The sequence below is a fragment of the Carya illinoinensis genome, chromosome 6 (genome assembly GCF_018687715.1).
Source record: "Carya illinoinensis cultivar Pawnee chromosome 6, C.illinoinensisPawnee_v1, whole genome shotgun sequence".
Lineage (NCBI taxonomy): Eukaryota > Viridiplantae > Streptophyta > Magnoliopsida > Fagales > Juglandaceae > Carya > Carya illinoinensis.
Genome location: NC_056757.1, coordinates 35,282,483 through 35,297,190, shown reverse-complemented (window position 1 = coordinate 35,297,190; position 14,708 = coordinate 35,282,483). Strand labels below are relative to the sequence as shown.

The window sequence follows — 14,708 nt, the reverse complement described above, 5'->3', positions numbered from 1 at the left end:
AACATGCAACTATTTCGGTTCTTTAATTTGGAATGAAAAGAGTGGTCAGTAGTACTTTATTTGAAAGGGCAGATATTGATCGATTTCTGCGTCCATACTTCAGAAGTAGTATGCCTACTTTGGTTATATGGTTGGTGCCGTTTAACCTACACGCAACATCTATTATACAGCCAGCAAACGCAAAGCATTCTTCTGTAGAAGGCACATGGAAAATGAGCTTGCTTTTAATTAGGCTTCCCCATGCAGCCGGCATATAAAAACAACGGTTTTCTGGGCTACGCCTGATTGATTAGCTTTTATCTGTACTGCCTCTTATTAATTCTTTCTATATCTTTCTTTCTGAATATAAACCTCACAGAAAGCTGCTTTACAAAATCAATCGAAATCGATCATAACAATTCATTATCGAAGCTAAAAATATAAGAATTAAGCACCAGACAAGCTGGTGGATTGCGGAGGCAGGATATATATATATATATATATATATATATATATATATATATATATTTTCATGGGCATTACAAGAAGACAGACTAGAACAATCACTCGTTACCAGAAGTACTGAGATTTTAACATGAAATTAGATGCAAAAAATGGACCTTCCAACACACACACACAAACACACAAAAAAAGGCTATAGATGTTTATATTAATGGTCGAGTTCCACCCCTTTTCATGAACATGCTACGCATACTTCCTGCAATGATTACCAGACACACGACACACAAATACATGTATATATGTATATCATCATGAATAAGTAAGTTCATATATGACATGAGCTTCATAAATCCCAGCTAATCTGTGCATCTTGTACATCATATCTCGCCAATGGATGAGTCTCAACAGTACGTACATGCATTTTCCATTAACGCTTTTTATTCTTTCCCCGACATTATTTTCCATTGGAACAAATTGGCCCTTATAAAATGTGTCCTTAACATGATTATAAGGAGCATCTACTGCTAATCAACATATACATTTGCCGACTTTCTGATCTGAAGCAACTTTTGCCGAAACAAAATGGTCTTACTACTGGAATTTAACTACTTACGCACAACAGTGATCGAGCTGGGTTTGATATTTACTTGGACATGTTTAATTTTCATGTTCTTCAACTGAGAAAATGCTAACCCATGCGCTCTTTATCTCCACTATATATCTTTCAGACTCAGTCATGAGGGTAAGGCAACCTGCAAGACGTATCCAAGGCAGCAAGGCATTTGATCACTGACCAAAAAATATTGATATGTTGAAATCAATATTACTCTATAGTGATGTATATTGATTTGGTACTTAAGATTTACCTTCCCATAAGTTTTATAATCTCATATATCACATCCAAGTAATTATGTCAATTTGTAAAATAATTTTTTTATTCTTTTTTTAGACTAAGACCCTGTTTGGATTGTAAGATGGTTTCATCTCAACTCAACATGCAAACACTTTTCAATTTCAAATATTCAATTTTTTCAATCTAATCATTACTTAATCTTACAACTTTACTAAATTTCAAAACAAAACAAAAAAAATAATTTAACTTTTTCAAATATTAAGACAAAAATAATATTAAAAAATAATATTCTAATAATATTTTAATTTTTTTCTCAAAACCTCATAAAATATCTTAACTCAAATTATTTCACTTCTATTCACAAACTATTACACTACTATTCATAAATTTTTCATTTCATCTTAACATCCAAACGAGGCCTAAACGCTTCACTTACACCAGGGGAAAACATACCAGTGGGATATTGCAAACTCACCCCAATCTGAGAGAAGTGTCAGAAGTGTGAAGGTCCTGATGAGGAGGATCAGCTGAGCTACAAATATTGGTGACTAACTCAGATGGCTGACCTTGTCCAAGTAAATGTGCTTCAACGTTCAATAGATTCTCCATCTGCTTAACAGACATTTTCCATAAAACTCAGGAAGTACCAAACAAAGAAAAGAAAGAAAATCAAGATCCGACACCTGTCTTAGTTGCTGGTTCTCATCCATCATCTTGTCTCTCTGCATTAAAAATGAATCAGATAAACGAGATATATATTATTAAGACATCCTAGTATATAATATTAACCCCCAAAAGGTATTTTATTTTAGGTTGGCATATAATTACCGAACTCAATTAATGTTCATGATAGAACAATATTGATACCCTACTTTTGGGGAGAAGGGGGGCAATGGGCCTATTTAGGTCGAGAAATAGTATAATCATTTGCATAAATAATGAAAAGAGATTCCCTTCAATCACCTAACTTAACTGGATGGCTCAATTCTTTACAGAAATAGACACATCATTTTGGGTGCCAATCATTTTATATACATCATCCAATTTGGTCAAGCAATTTGAAAGAATCTCAATTGGCACATAACATACGATTATAGATTTGTGTAAAAAATGGTTTCACGCGTAAGAGGTTCAACTGTGTTGTGTTAGCAATGCGCCCATAGTCTTCCTCTATGCTTGAGCCAAGCCAGCACACATACAGAAACCTTTGCAAAAGGCAGACAGAGCTTAATGAATCCCAGACTTGTCTCAGTAATTTTTATGACCTAGGAGCATAAAAGTTACTTAAGAAAGAATCGTGAAGATGTTTTTCATTGAAACCATATAGAACAACATTACTTTCGTAGTTTCTGAAATGGTAATAACAGAATGAATTGTATTGTAAAAGTCTGAAGTTTGGCAACTAACCTTCCACTTAAGGGCACTGATCTCTTTTATAAATATTTCATTCTGAAACACAAAATTTTATTATCTGTACTATGAAGAAAATGTATAGAAAATTTCAAAGCTCAAATATTATAAATGCCAGCAGACATGAGGGATCACAGGAAAGAGAGACAAACCTTTGTTTTCGAAACACGGCCCAAGCTCGCATGAAGCAGCTGCTCTAATTCCTGCAACTCATCTACATTCAATCCTTGGAGTTCTTCTCCCTTCATCTTCCTGTTACGTGTAATAATTTCTTTTACTTTTTGTGGAATGCGCATGTCTTTACGTACAGTAACAAGTTGATAGCAACGTCGTTGTATTACCTCAGTTCATGAGTCTTCTCCACGATTTCCTTGCTCAACAAAGTACAGGTGGTGTTCTCAAGCTAAAAGGGCACAAAGAATTGCCATTGATGAAGATTTTCCATGATGATTTTCAGTATACAATCTGTTTGCAAGCACTTATGATATACCAATTGTTGCTAACAAATTACTTACAGGCATTTCCTTTGACACGAAATTAAATTTTCAACGATGTTGTGAATATTAATTAGGGTCATCATTCTGGATTGCTACAAGGAATTTGTTCCAATATTAGTTGTTTCAGAAAACACACCAAGCTTTTCCTAAGCTAAAAAATTTACATTTATATCCAGAGGGATTATGAAACAATATATCCAGAGCAAGCAATTGTTTCCTTGTGATAATGATAGAATTACGAGCATTAACACCTATACAAAAACATTAGAGAAATAGGATTGACAAACATTGGAATTAAATAAGCTATAGCCACAAGTTAGAGGTGTAAATTAATCAACCGCTTGAAGAAATTTTGAGGCTCCATATAATCTTAATTGTGATAGAAAATTTTGAAAAAGGAGGGGACGTTGGATAATGTGGGTGTAGTTACAGTGTATCGAGTATCAGAATAACAAGATGTATACTGCAGGTGTGGGCTAACAACCTAGCTATGATACGTATGGAATTGCATAAAAAACCAAAAATGAAAGAAAGCCACTTCTGCTTTTTTGAGGTATCACTGACTCACTGTCTTGTGAGTCAACAAAGCTTGAAATTAATCTTTGTACCCTCAAATTACTTATTCATTAATTTAAGAACATGATGAAACTTCATCTAGTACTTCTAGCTAACATCAAAAGGTGCGTTATTCTCCGTGCTAAAACATATGTATCTCACCTGCAGCTCCACAGATTGCGGTTGGTTCGTTTTGTCAAGATTCCGGCCTGAATGGAGATCATGCCTCTCAATTACCTGCTGCATACTTCAAACAGCAAAAGAATAACAGATTCAGTTCTTTATTCCTTTGTTTTCCTTAAAATCATGTTGTGGACTCAGAAGAATGGTGCTTGTAAATAGAAAGAACAAGGGTCATGTGACCTAATCAGGGAAGTAAGTGGGAATGACACAACATGAAGATCATGGGAAGTAAGTCCATTTATAATTCTTTATGCAAGTTCTTTAACTCTTATATTTGTTATTTTTTAGCATCGAAATCATTTCACTCTGGACTAGATTACAAGGTTTTTCCTAAGCTTTAGGATTTTTCTCATCAATAAGATCTTGCGTAACACTTGTACATGCATTAGTGTTTTTTGGGATAAATACACTTTGTACCCTCAAACTACCAAGGGCTTTACACTTTATCATGTGATACCCCATTTTGAGAAGTGATAAGTATAGGCCTGGTGCATGCATGGGATCCTACATTACTTGAAAATGAGAAGTTATTACTCTTTATAATGTTCCAATGGAATTCCAATTGTATTATTGACTAGTCTTTCAGGATTATAAGTCATGTAGCTTGGGCCTTCTATTGAAGCATTACAAATGATATCAAAACATATGCTAACTAAAAATGTGGGACTTGAGCCGTGGCACCTACGATGGACTCTTTCAACAAGGACGTCGGGAATAAAAGGTACGAGATTGTGATACCACGTTCTAATAAGTGATAAGAAAAATCGTTGAACTTTAGCAAACTTTAAAGGAGATCTCTCGGAGGCACCATCGACCGTTGAACTTGTGCTACTGCCACTGTCACAGACAAGGCCGACAGGCTTTGGCAAATCCTCTGAGGATACTCCGTTGATGGCCTTCCCTCCAGCAACCACAATCCTCATAGGAAGCTTTCCACTTTGCTTTGTCGACGCAGACTTGGTGTAGAAGGACCCTGGTTTCAATGTCTAGACCTAGGCGAGTGTTGAGCATCAAAAGGAGAAGTGGGTCACTTACATTCAAAGTGGGTTCAACATCAGGTCTTGGTGTGGAGACGACTGAAACGAACTGCCCCTCACCAAAGTTGACCCATAAATCGCCGAAGAGTCGCGTAGCCAATGCTCTTTTGGTCAAGTCGACAGCACCCACGATAGAAGTTGAGGTATTGCTGAGTTTTTGGGTTTCAGCTAACCCCAAACTCCAAATGGCGGCCAGGGTTTCTATTCAGGCATTTTGCAGGTCGGCACAAAACTTTGGCCAAGGTGGTGATAGCATCAATAGCTCTATGGAGGAGATACGAGTTTTAGGAACTGGTGTGGAGGAAGGGACGGGGTTGTCATTGGTGCCTTGCGAGAGGGAATTTTTAGGGTCTGGTCCATTGTTTGGAGCGGAGTCTAAAAAAGATGTCCCCCTGATATCTCTCCCACCGATTAGCAATATAGCTGATTCATCTTCAAATTGGATTTTGGACAAGGTAAATGAGATGCAGTAGTGTGTGAGGATTACCAGTGAAGGATTTGAGGACCAATTCACAACAATACTCACTACAATAGAGGCTGGTCATGTACTTGGCACAAGATCAAGATCTAAGAAGAGTAGAAAGCAAAAACATCTTACTTGGACAATCAATTATAACGATAAGGGAATTAACGGTGCACATTGAGGCTAACAGAATTAACGACTTGGGGATAAGTCTGTTTCTATACAACGTTGTTTAATTCACCATCTTCCTTCTATAAATAGGAATGTAATAACAGATGATATTCATTGAACAATTTGCTTAATTCAGTTCTTTCTTGTAAGGAGGTTTTGGGTTACTCGAAAACCCATTTCAAGAATCAATAACATTAGGTTCATGGTTTCCATTTGGTTCTCGAGTGAGTGAGGTTATTGGATTATTCTTGTTGAGTAAGTGAGTGTTTGTTTTCATTCCCAACTTGGTACCTTACAATTGGTATTAGAGAGGCGATCCTATCTTGGCAATTACTTTGCTGGCTGGAGGCACGAGGGGGGCCATCAAGTCCCTGATTGATGGCAAGCAATAGGAAGCAATTCAAAGGCAATTAAACGATCACAATAGGGCAATTCATGGTCTGACTAATAGGTTAGATCGAATTTTATAAATGCTTATGTCTTTTGTTGAGACTAGGTCAGTTGTTCCTAATCTTGATGTACATAACAATAGTGGGAAGGGTTATGAAGAGGAAATATTAGTCTTACCTCGAGGAATGAGGTTAGATTTTCCTCACTTTGATGGTATTGATCCATCAGCATGGGGTTTTAAAGCAACCAAAGTCTTTGACTTCCATCAAACACCTTTGAGAGAAAGGTTAGTGATAGCAGGGTATCACATGGAAGGTCAGGCCTTAATTTGGTATCAAGATGCATTGGATGCTGGAATCTTTAAATGTTGGGATACCTTCATTAAAGAAATAAATGTTCGATTTGGTCCCACTGCCTACGATGATCCTATGAAGGCTTTAAATCGCCTCAAGCAAACCATTTCATTGACCAGTTATAAGGATCAGTTTGAACTCTTACCGAATAGGCTTAGGCTGTGTTTGGGTGTTGAGGTATATTCAACACTTCTCACTACTATTTATTACTTTATTATTATTTTTTACCTACTTTTACTACTATTCTTTACTTTTTGCCTACTTTTTATTACTATTCATTACTTTATTATTACTTTTCACCTACTTTTTACTACTATTCATAACTCTCCTCAACATTTTTCAACACTCAAACCCACCCTTAAGGGTCTTTCTAAAAGGCACAAGTTGAGTATATTTTTTAGTGGATTGAAGGATGAGATTAGGCTTCTAGTCAGGATGCTTGATCCCATTAATCTTAATGTTGCATTTGATTAGCCAAGATCCAAGAAGAATATGTGTTGGCCCCAAGAAAATTCACTAGATTCATGAGCAATAGTTTTGATAAAACACAATCTAAGACACCTAGTGATCGAGGTTAGAAGTTTGATGGACCAATCAGCCATCAGGAGGGTGTTTTCTACACAAATGGATGAAAAAAAAGGAAAAAAAGGTTGTGTTACCATTGTGAGGAAAAATGGAATCCAACTCATGTTTGTAAAAAGCTTAGAGTGTATTTGATACATGGGGATGAGCAAGAGGATTCTGTGATTTCAGAATCTAGTGACCAAGAAAAGGTATTACAGGGAAGCAATGAAAACAATGAGGGAGGGATGAAAATTTCGATACCTGCATTATCTGGGTGCATGAACAGCAACTATATGAAGTTGTTAGGAAAGATTGGTGATAATTCTATTGAAATATTGGTCAACTCTGGATCTACCCATAATTTTCTTGACCCTCTTGTTGTTAAGGCAGCTAACCAGAAAGTTGATGCAAGTACCAAGTTACAGGTTCGAGTTGCTTATGTGAATTCTCTTTTCAGTCATGGTAGATGTGAGGAGGTCCTTAAAATTCAAAGCTCTAAGTTTCTTATTCCATTTCATGTTCTTGACTTGGGAGGATGTGATGTGGTTCTTGAAGTTCAGTGGCTTAAAACCTTGGGACCTATTATTTGGAACTTCTCAACTATGTCAATGTGTCTTTCTATGGGGCAATCTAAAATGAAGTTAAGTGGGATATTGGAAGCTCAGTTGAAGATGTGTCAATGACTAGGTTGTTTCAAATTTGCTCTAGTTAACCAACAAGGTTGGTTTTTGCAATTGTTGGCACAAAAACCTGATAAAACAATAAGCACTTGCTTGGAAGAGGTGGCTGCAATAGTTTATGAATTTGCATGTGTTTGCTGAGCCAGCTAGTTTACCACTTTAGAGAACTTTTGATCATCAAATTTTCTTGAAGGATAATACTACACCTATTTCAGTTAGGCCTTATAGATATCCCCATTACCAGAAAACTGAAATAGAAAACATTGTTAAAGATTTGCTCAAATCTGGTGTGGTGAGGCCTAGTCAAAGCCCATTTTCTTCACCTGTTCTTTTGGTGAAAAAGGCAAATGGATCACAGAGAATGTGCATTGATTATTGTTCACTTAATCAAGTAACTATCAAGTATAAATTTGTCTTGATGTTTTTTGATGATATTCTAGTGTACAGTTCTTCCTTGGCTGAACATTTGGAGCACTTAAGGGTGATGTTGGGTGTTTTGAGGCAAGATACTTCGTTTGCAAAGAGATCTAAGTGTAAGTTTGGCTTACAAGAAATTGATTACTTAGGCCACTTAATTTTTGTAAAGGGGGTGAGAGCAGATCCTTCTAAGTTGGCAGCAATGATTGATTGGCCCATACCTGGTTCCTTACAAGTATTGAGAGGCTTCCTTGGTCTTACTGGGTACTATAGGAAGTTCATAAGGAACTATGGAACAATAGCAGCCCCTTTAACAGACTTGCTTACGAAGAATGCATTTCAGTGGTCAGATTCTGCAACTCAAGCATTCCAGAAATTAAATGAGGTAGTGATTGAGCCTCCTGTGTTGAGGCTACCTAACTTCACAAAGATTTTTACTATAGAATGTGATGCCTCAAGCATTGGTCTTGGAGTAGTCCTTATACAAGAAGGACAACCTATTGCTTTTTATAGCAAAGGTTTAAAAGGAAAGGCACTACTGCTTTCTACATACGAAAAAGATCTTTTACCTCTTGTTTCTGCAGTGTTTAAGTGGAGATCTTATCTGTTAGGGCAATCTTTTGATATTAAAATGAATCAACAGGCCTTAAAACATCTCCTTGAGCAAAGAGTTGGCACTGAATTCCAACAAAAATGGTTATCCAAGTTGCTTGGATATGATTTTACCATTGAATACAAACAAGGCAAAGAAAATGTAGTTGCTGATGGGTTCTCTCGACAGAATGAGGAGGACTGTGTTGTGCTGGCTTTAATCACTTTTCCTACTCCTTTATGGATTCAGAAATTAAAAGATATTTATAAACTATTTCCTAAGTTAGATGAGATTGTGTTGGATAATTCAATCAGAATGTATTTTAGAGAATTTGTTGTATATTTGTGAATATCTTAGGAGAGTTCTTTAGGAGATTCATCTTTTTATTTTTGGGAGTTATTTCTTTCCTTATCAATTAGTTATTTCTTTCCTTATCTATTTCAACATTGTAATTTATAAATAAGCCCTTGTAAATCTATTTTCCTTATGAATGAGAAAAGTAAACTTCAATTTTTCTAGATGGTATCACAGTCGAACCTAGGTATCTCATACTAAATTTTTTTTACCCTCTAAACCTGCTAGCAACCATAATTTTGAAACTCTTATTACCTTTTTCTCCACTTTGTTCACTTTCCTAATCCCTTCTTTCATCATGTCTAATACATCCAAACCCTTTTCCTTGATCAAGACAAACACTAATCACAAACCTACCCATACCAAGCCTCATTCTATCCAGATTACAATTATTCGTCTCAATGAAGCCAATTACTTGCGGTGGTCATAGTCAATGCGAATGTATATTCGTGGAAGGGGGAAATTTGGATACCTTACTAGTGAATCAAGATGCCTGTCAAATCAAATGCGTCATATTCTACATGGGATGCTGAGAATTCCATGATTATGTCATGGCTCGTGAACTCTATGGATGAAGAGATTAGTGCCAACTACATGTGCCACTCAACTGCTAAGGAAGTCTAGGATAATGCTAGTCAGATGTATTCTGACCTTGAAAATTATTCACAGATCTATGAATTGCAGCAAAGAATTGACAAGAACCAACAAGGAGACGATAGTGTCACGAAATACTTTAATGTCCTTAAGGGGCTATGCCAGGACTCGGATCCATTCAATGAGTATGAATGGAAGAGCCAGGATGACTGCAACCACAACCAAAAACTGGTGGAAAATGCAAGAATATTTACATTTTTGGCTGGACTCAATGACGAGTTTAATGACGTCCGAAGGAGAATTCTGGGTAGACAGCCTTTGCCTCGAATTGGAGAGGTATTTTCTGAAGTGCGACGTGAACATTGTCATGCTAAAATGGAAGGGAACTGATGGAGCAATGGAGAACTAGGCTTTGACTGCTACTAACTCCAATAATTTGAATACGATTGTTGCAGCTAATGCCTCTGCACAGGGGCCATACTCTACTCAAAGGAAGCATGAAGAAAAATCTCAGAGTATGGTGTGATTATTGTAATAAGCCACGCCACATACGAGAAACTTGTTGGAAACTCCATGGAAAACCAGCAAACTAGAAGAGCAGCAAACCTGGAGGCAGTCACACCAACCCGGAAGCAAATGAAGCAAAGGCCAACCCTCTCAGTTCAGATCAAGTGGATCATCTTCTTCAGCTGCTAAAATCTAATCCAATATCTGGTACTTCTACTGGTTCCTTAGCCCAAACAGGTAATATTCCTAGTGCTTATTTGACTTACTCAACTCCTGTACCATGGATCATTGATTCAGGTGTAGGGCTACAAACGAACAGAGCCACTCATGAACAATTCGAGATCAACTCATATAAACTCGACTCAGACTCAGTTAATTTAATAAATGATTTGTTCATGAAAACTAATATTGGTTTAAATATTAAACAAACAAAACTCGTATAATCTCGACTCAATTTGGTTTAGCCTCATGAACAATATTCGTATAAACTCAATTCGACTAGTTTTGAGCTCGTCACAAGACTCGTAATATTTATATATATATTTACATATATACTTAGATATATTCTTTTATTATATATATTTTATTTGCTATATATATTATTTTTGATACTTTGTATAAGCAATATATGTTGTTATTTTAAGTTTGTGTACAAGTACATTGTTTCATTATTTTACAATAATAATGTATGAAGTTCATAAAAGAATTATTAAGTCAAATATAAAATGTTTATAAAAATGTACAACTCTAATTGATTGTGACACTCTCTTAACTAATCCTATTTTGATTATTTGGCCATATTTAATATTATATCGAGGATGATTGAATACTTTAATATTAAATCAATAGCTTTATTATGTAATTTTTTAAATGACTTTAATGTATTAGGCCTTCTTTATGCCATATGTATTAGAAAGTGACAATGAATCAATGTTACATTGATATTTGATAGCCTTATATTTTAGTATGTGTATTATTGTATATAGCTCATATCATGTTAAAATTGATTAAGAGAAATAATCTCATTTATTTAAAAAAAATAATAATCTCATTTGTGCTTCAGCCAACCAAAAAAAAAATTGTGGATCAGATTTAAACTGAGCTCGAGTCAAGCTACCCGAGCTCATATCAACTCGAATATTTTTGTACTTGAATATTTTTTGTACTCGAGTTCGACTATCCTTTATGTTAGACGAGTCGAGAGCTCAATAAGAAATTTTCAATATTTTTCGAGCTCGAGTTGAATTCAAGCGCATATATATGCTAAACGAGCTCTTGACCCCCTGTTCGAATTTGACTCGATTCAATTCGTTTGCAACCCTATTCAGATGCATCTAACTATATGACTAGTCTCCCTCAATTATTTCATTCTTATTGTCCTTTTTTGAGTAATAAACAAGTAAGCATTGCTGATGGAAGTTGTTCACCCATAACAGGCACAGGATCTATTAGAATTTCCGAAAGAATAGATCTAAAATCCATTCTTCGTGTTCCTAAGTTTACTTGCAATCTTTTGTCTATAGTAAATTATCCTGTGATTCTAATTGTCAATTCATATTTTTTATTCTCATTATGAATTTCAGGACCAAAGCTCAGGAATGATAATTGGCAGTGCTAGGATGATCGATGGCCTTTATTATTTTGATGATACTCTATTCAACAATAAACAAGTTCATGGCTTGAGCTATAGCTCTAGTTCTATTCCTATGAGTGATCAAATAATGCTTTGGCATCTTAGACTAGGGCACCCTACTTTTCCTTATTTAAAAAATTTGTTTCCTAGTTTGTTTAAAGATTTGGATTGTCTCCTTTCATTGTAAAACTTGTGTTTTATCAAAAAGTCATCAAGTTTCCTATCAGTTGAAAACATATCGTGATTCGAAACCTTTTTATTTGATTCATAGTATGTTTGTGGTCCTTCAAAGGTTACCACCTTGTCTAGAAAGAGATGGTTTGTAACCTTTATAGATGACCACACTTGCCTTTGCTAGATATTCCTATTGAGTGTAAAATCTGATGTTGCAAAATTATTCAAGGATTTTTATCTTATGATTGAAAATCAATTTCAAATCAAAATAAATATCCTTCATACAGATAATAGTATTGAATACTTCAACCAATACTTGCGAATTCTTTTGAAAGAAAATGGTATTCAACATCAGTCTACTTGTTGGGATACGCTGCAACAAAATGGTATTGCAGAAAGAAAAAACCGTCATTTACTTGAGGTTGCATGAGCTATAATGTTTTCTATGCATATTCCAAAATATTTGTGGGGAGATGCCATTTTAACTGCATGTTATCTCATTAATAGAATGCCTACCCGTGTTTTAAAATTTGCTACACCTTTATCTTGCCTGAAAAATTCTTTCTTGATACTAGAGTAGTCTCAGATCTACCCCTAAAAGTTTTTGGATGCACCGTTTTTGTTCATATACCATCTCACCTTCGGTCTAAGCTTGACCCACGGGCTGAAAAATGTGTTTTTCTTGGTTATGCACCTAATAAAAAAGGGTACAAATATTTGAATCCAAAAACAAACAAAATTCATATGAGTATGGATGTTTTTGTTGAAACACAATCTTATTTTAACCCAACTTATCTTCAGGGGGAGAAAGAGAGTGAAGATCATTTTTGGCAAACTTCCAGCCCTCTCCCTAACACCTTTCTTGAAAAATCTTATCCATTAAATACTCAAGTAACTGAAATTTTAAATAAAGAAGACTTAGGAGATTCTAATCTTCCTGTACAAAGTATAAGTAAATCACAAATAGGGGGAGAAAAGCTACAAGATGATCCTACTCCTTCTGAGCTCCATGTTTATACTAGAAGAAGGTATCATTACAATAATAAAGATCATCAGCCTACAATTCTATAGCAAGGTCAATCATCATCTCCAAAGCATTGTCATCTGAAAGTCCAGCCTACAATTTCTGGTAGTCCTTCTACTATATCTCCTAGTGATAAACTTGCAGACTTTGATGAACCGATAGCCATTAGGAAAGGAATTAGAACATGTGTACCACACATCCTATTGCTAAATTTCTATCCTATCATAGACTTTCTGATAATCATAAGGTCTTTACATCCAATATTTCTCACCTATTTGTTCTAAGGAATATTCATGAAGCACTATATCATCCAGATTGGATATTAGCAGTCCTTGAAGAGATGAATGCACTCTGGAAGAATGGGACTTGGGAGATTGTTGATTTACCTAAGGAGAAGAAGTGTGTAGGATGTAAGTGGATGTTCACTATGAAATGCAAAGCTAATGGCAATGTAGAAAGATACAAGGTGAGACTCGTAGGTAAGGGATTCACACAAACCTATGGAATTGACTACCAAAAAACTTTTGCTCCCATGGCAAAGATAAACGCAATCTGAGTGTTATTATCTTTGGTTGTACATTTAATTGGTCCTTACACCAGTTAGATGTAAAGAATGCCTTCTTAAATGGAGATCTAGAGGAGGAAATTTTTATGGAGTTACCACCAGGTTTTGAAGGTAAACTTGGTAGAGAAAATGTGTGCAAATTGAAAAGGTCATTGTATGAACCCAAGCAATCCCCTAGAGCTTGGTTTGAACGCTTTGGGAGGGCTGTAAAGAGTCACGGTTACATTCAAGGTCAAGCTGATCACACTATATTCTACAGGCACTCAAGTGAAGGGAAAATTGTTGTTTTAATTGTCTATGTTGATGACATTATTCTTATAGGAAATGACAGCAGTGAAATTGAAAGATTAAAGAAGGTGCTTGCTGATGACTTTGAGATCAAAGACTTGGGCAGCTTGAAGTATTTTCCTGGTATGGAATTTGCAAGGTCTAAGAGAGGTATTCTTGTTTCACAAAGAAAATATATACTTGAATTGCTTGGGGAACATGTTTATTAGGGTGTAAGGCTGCAGAGACACCCATAGAGCCGAATCTAAAGTTACAACCTGCCAAGCCTGAAGAAGTCACTAATAAAGATCAGTTTCCAAGACTAGTTGGAAGACTAATTTATCTCTCACATACACGCCCTGATATAGCTTTTGCAGTAAGTATGGTAAGCCAATTTATGCACTCACCTGGACTTGGACCACTTTGATGCAATGTACAGAATTCTAAGGTACTTAAAGGGAACTCTAGGTAAGAAACCATGGACATCTACAAGTTGAGATATACACTGATGCAGATTGGGCTGGGAGTAAAACAAATAGAAGATCAACATCTGGCTATTGTGCTTTTGTTTAAGGAAACCTGGTTACATGGCGCGATAAAAAGCAGAATGTGGTGGCTAGGATTAGTGCAAAAGCTGAATTTAGGGCTGTTGCCAATGGGATATGTGAAGTGCTATGGATTAAAAGATTATTTGAAGAATTGAGGGTGGAAAATTCACTACCCATGAGATTATATTGTGATAATAAAGCTAGAACAAAACATGTTGGAGTTGACAAACATTTCATAAAGGAGAAGATAGATAGTGGACTGATCTATTTGCCTTATATTTCGACTACTAAACAAGTAGCTGATATATTTACCAAGGGATTGCCAAAGAAACAGTTTGAGAACTTGAACAGCAAGCTGGCCATTGAAGATATCTTCAAGCCAGCTTGAGGGGGAGTATTGGATGATTCAATCATAATGTATTTTAGGAAATTTGTT

General features: G+C 35.8%; 1 protein-coding gene across 9 annotated transcripts in view; it reads right to left on the bottom strand.

The window, feature by feature from the left end:
• Positions 1-720: 720 nt before the first annotated feature.
• Positions 721-14,708, bottom strand: part of LOC122313682 (MADS-box protein JOINTLESS-like) — a 32,787-nt gene continuing 18,799 nt past the window's right edge. For 6 of the 9 annotated variants that reach the window (XM_043128861.1, XM_043128860.1, XM_043128856.1 and 3 more), the window contains exons 3-9: positions 3,919-4,003; positions 3,046-3,107; positions 2,857-2,956; positions 2,702-2,743; positions 1,978-2,016; positions 1,770-1,903; positions 721-1,193 (exon numbers count right to left, since the gene is read on the bottom strand). In XM_043128861.1, coding sequence (XP_042984795.1) covers positions 1,172-1,193; positions 1,770-1,903; positions 1,978-2,016; positions 2,702-2,743; positions 2,857-2,956; positions 3,046-3,107; positions 3,919-4,003 — 484 coding nt within the window. In that variant the 3' untranslated portion in view covers positions 721-1,171. Of the gene's footprint in view, positions 1,194-1,747; positions 1,904-1,977; positions 2,017-2,383; positions 2,560-2,701; positions 2,744-2,856; positions 2,957-3,045; positions 3,108-3,918; positions 4,004-14,708 lie in introns of those variants that run through there. The other 3 variants (XM_043128862.1, XR_006243466.1, XM_043128863.1) reach the window with 3 other exon arrangements.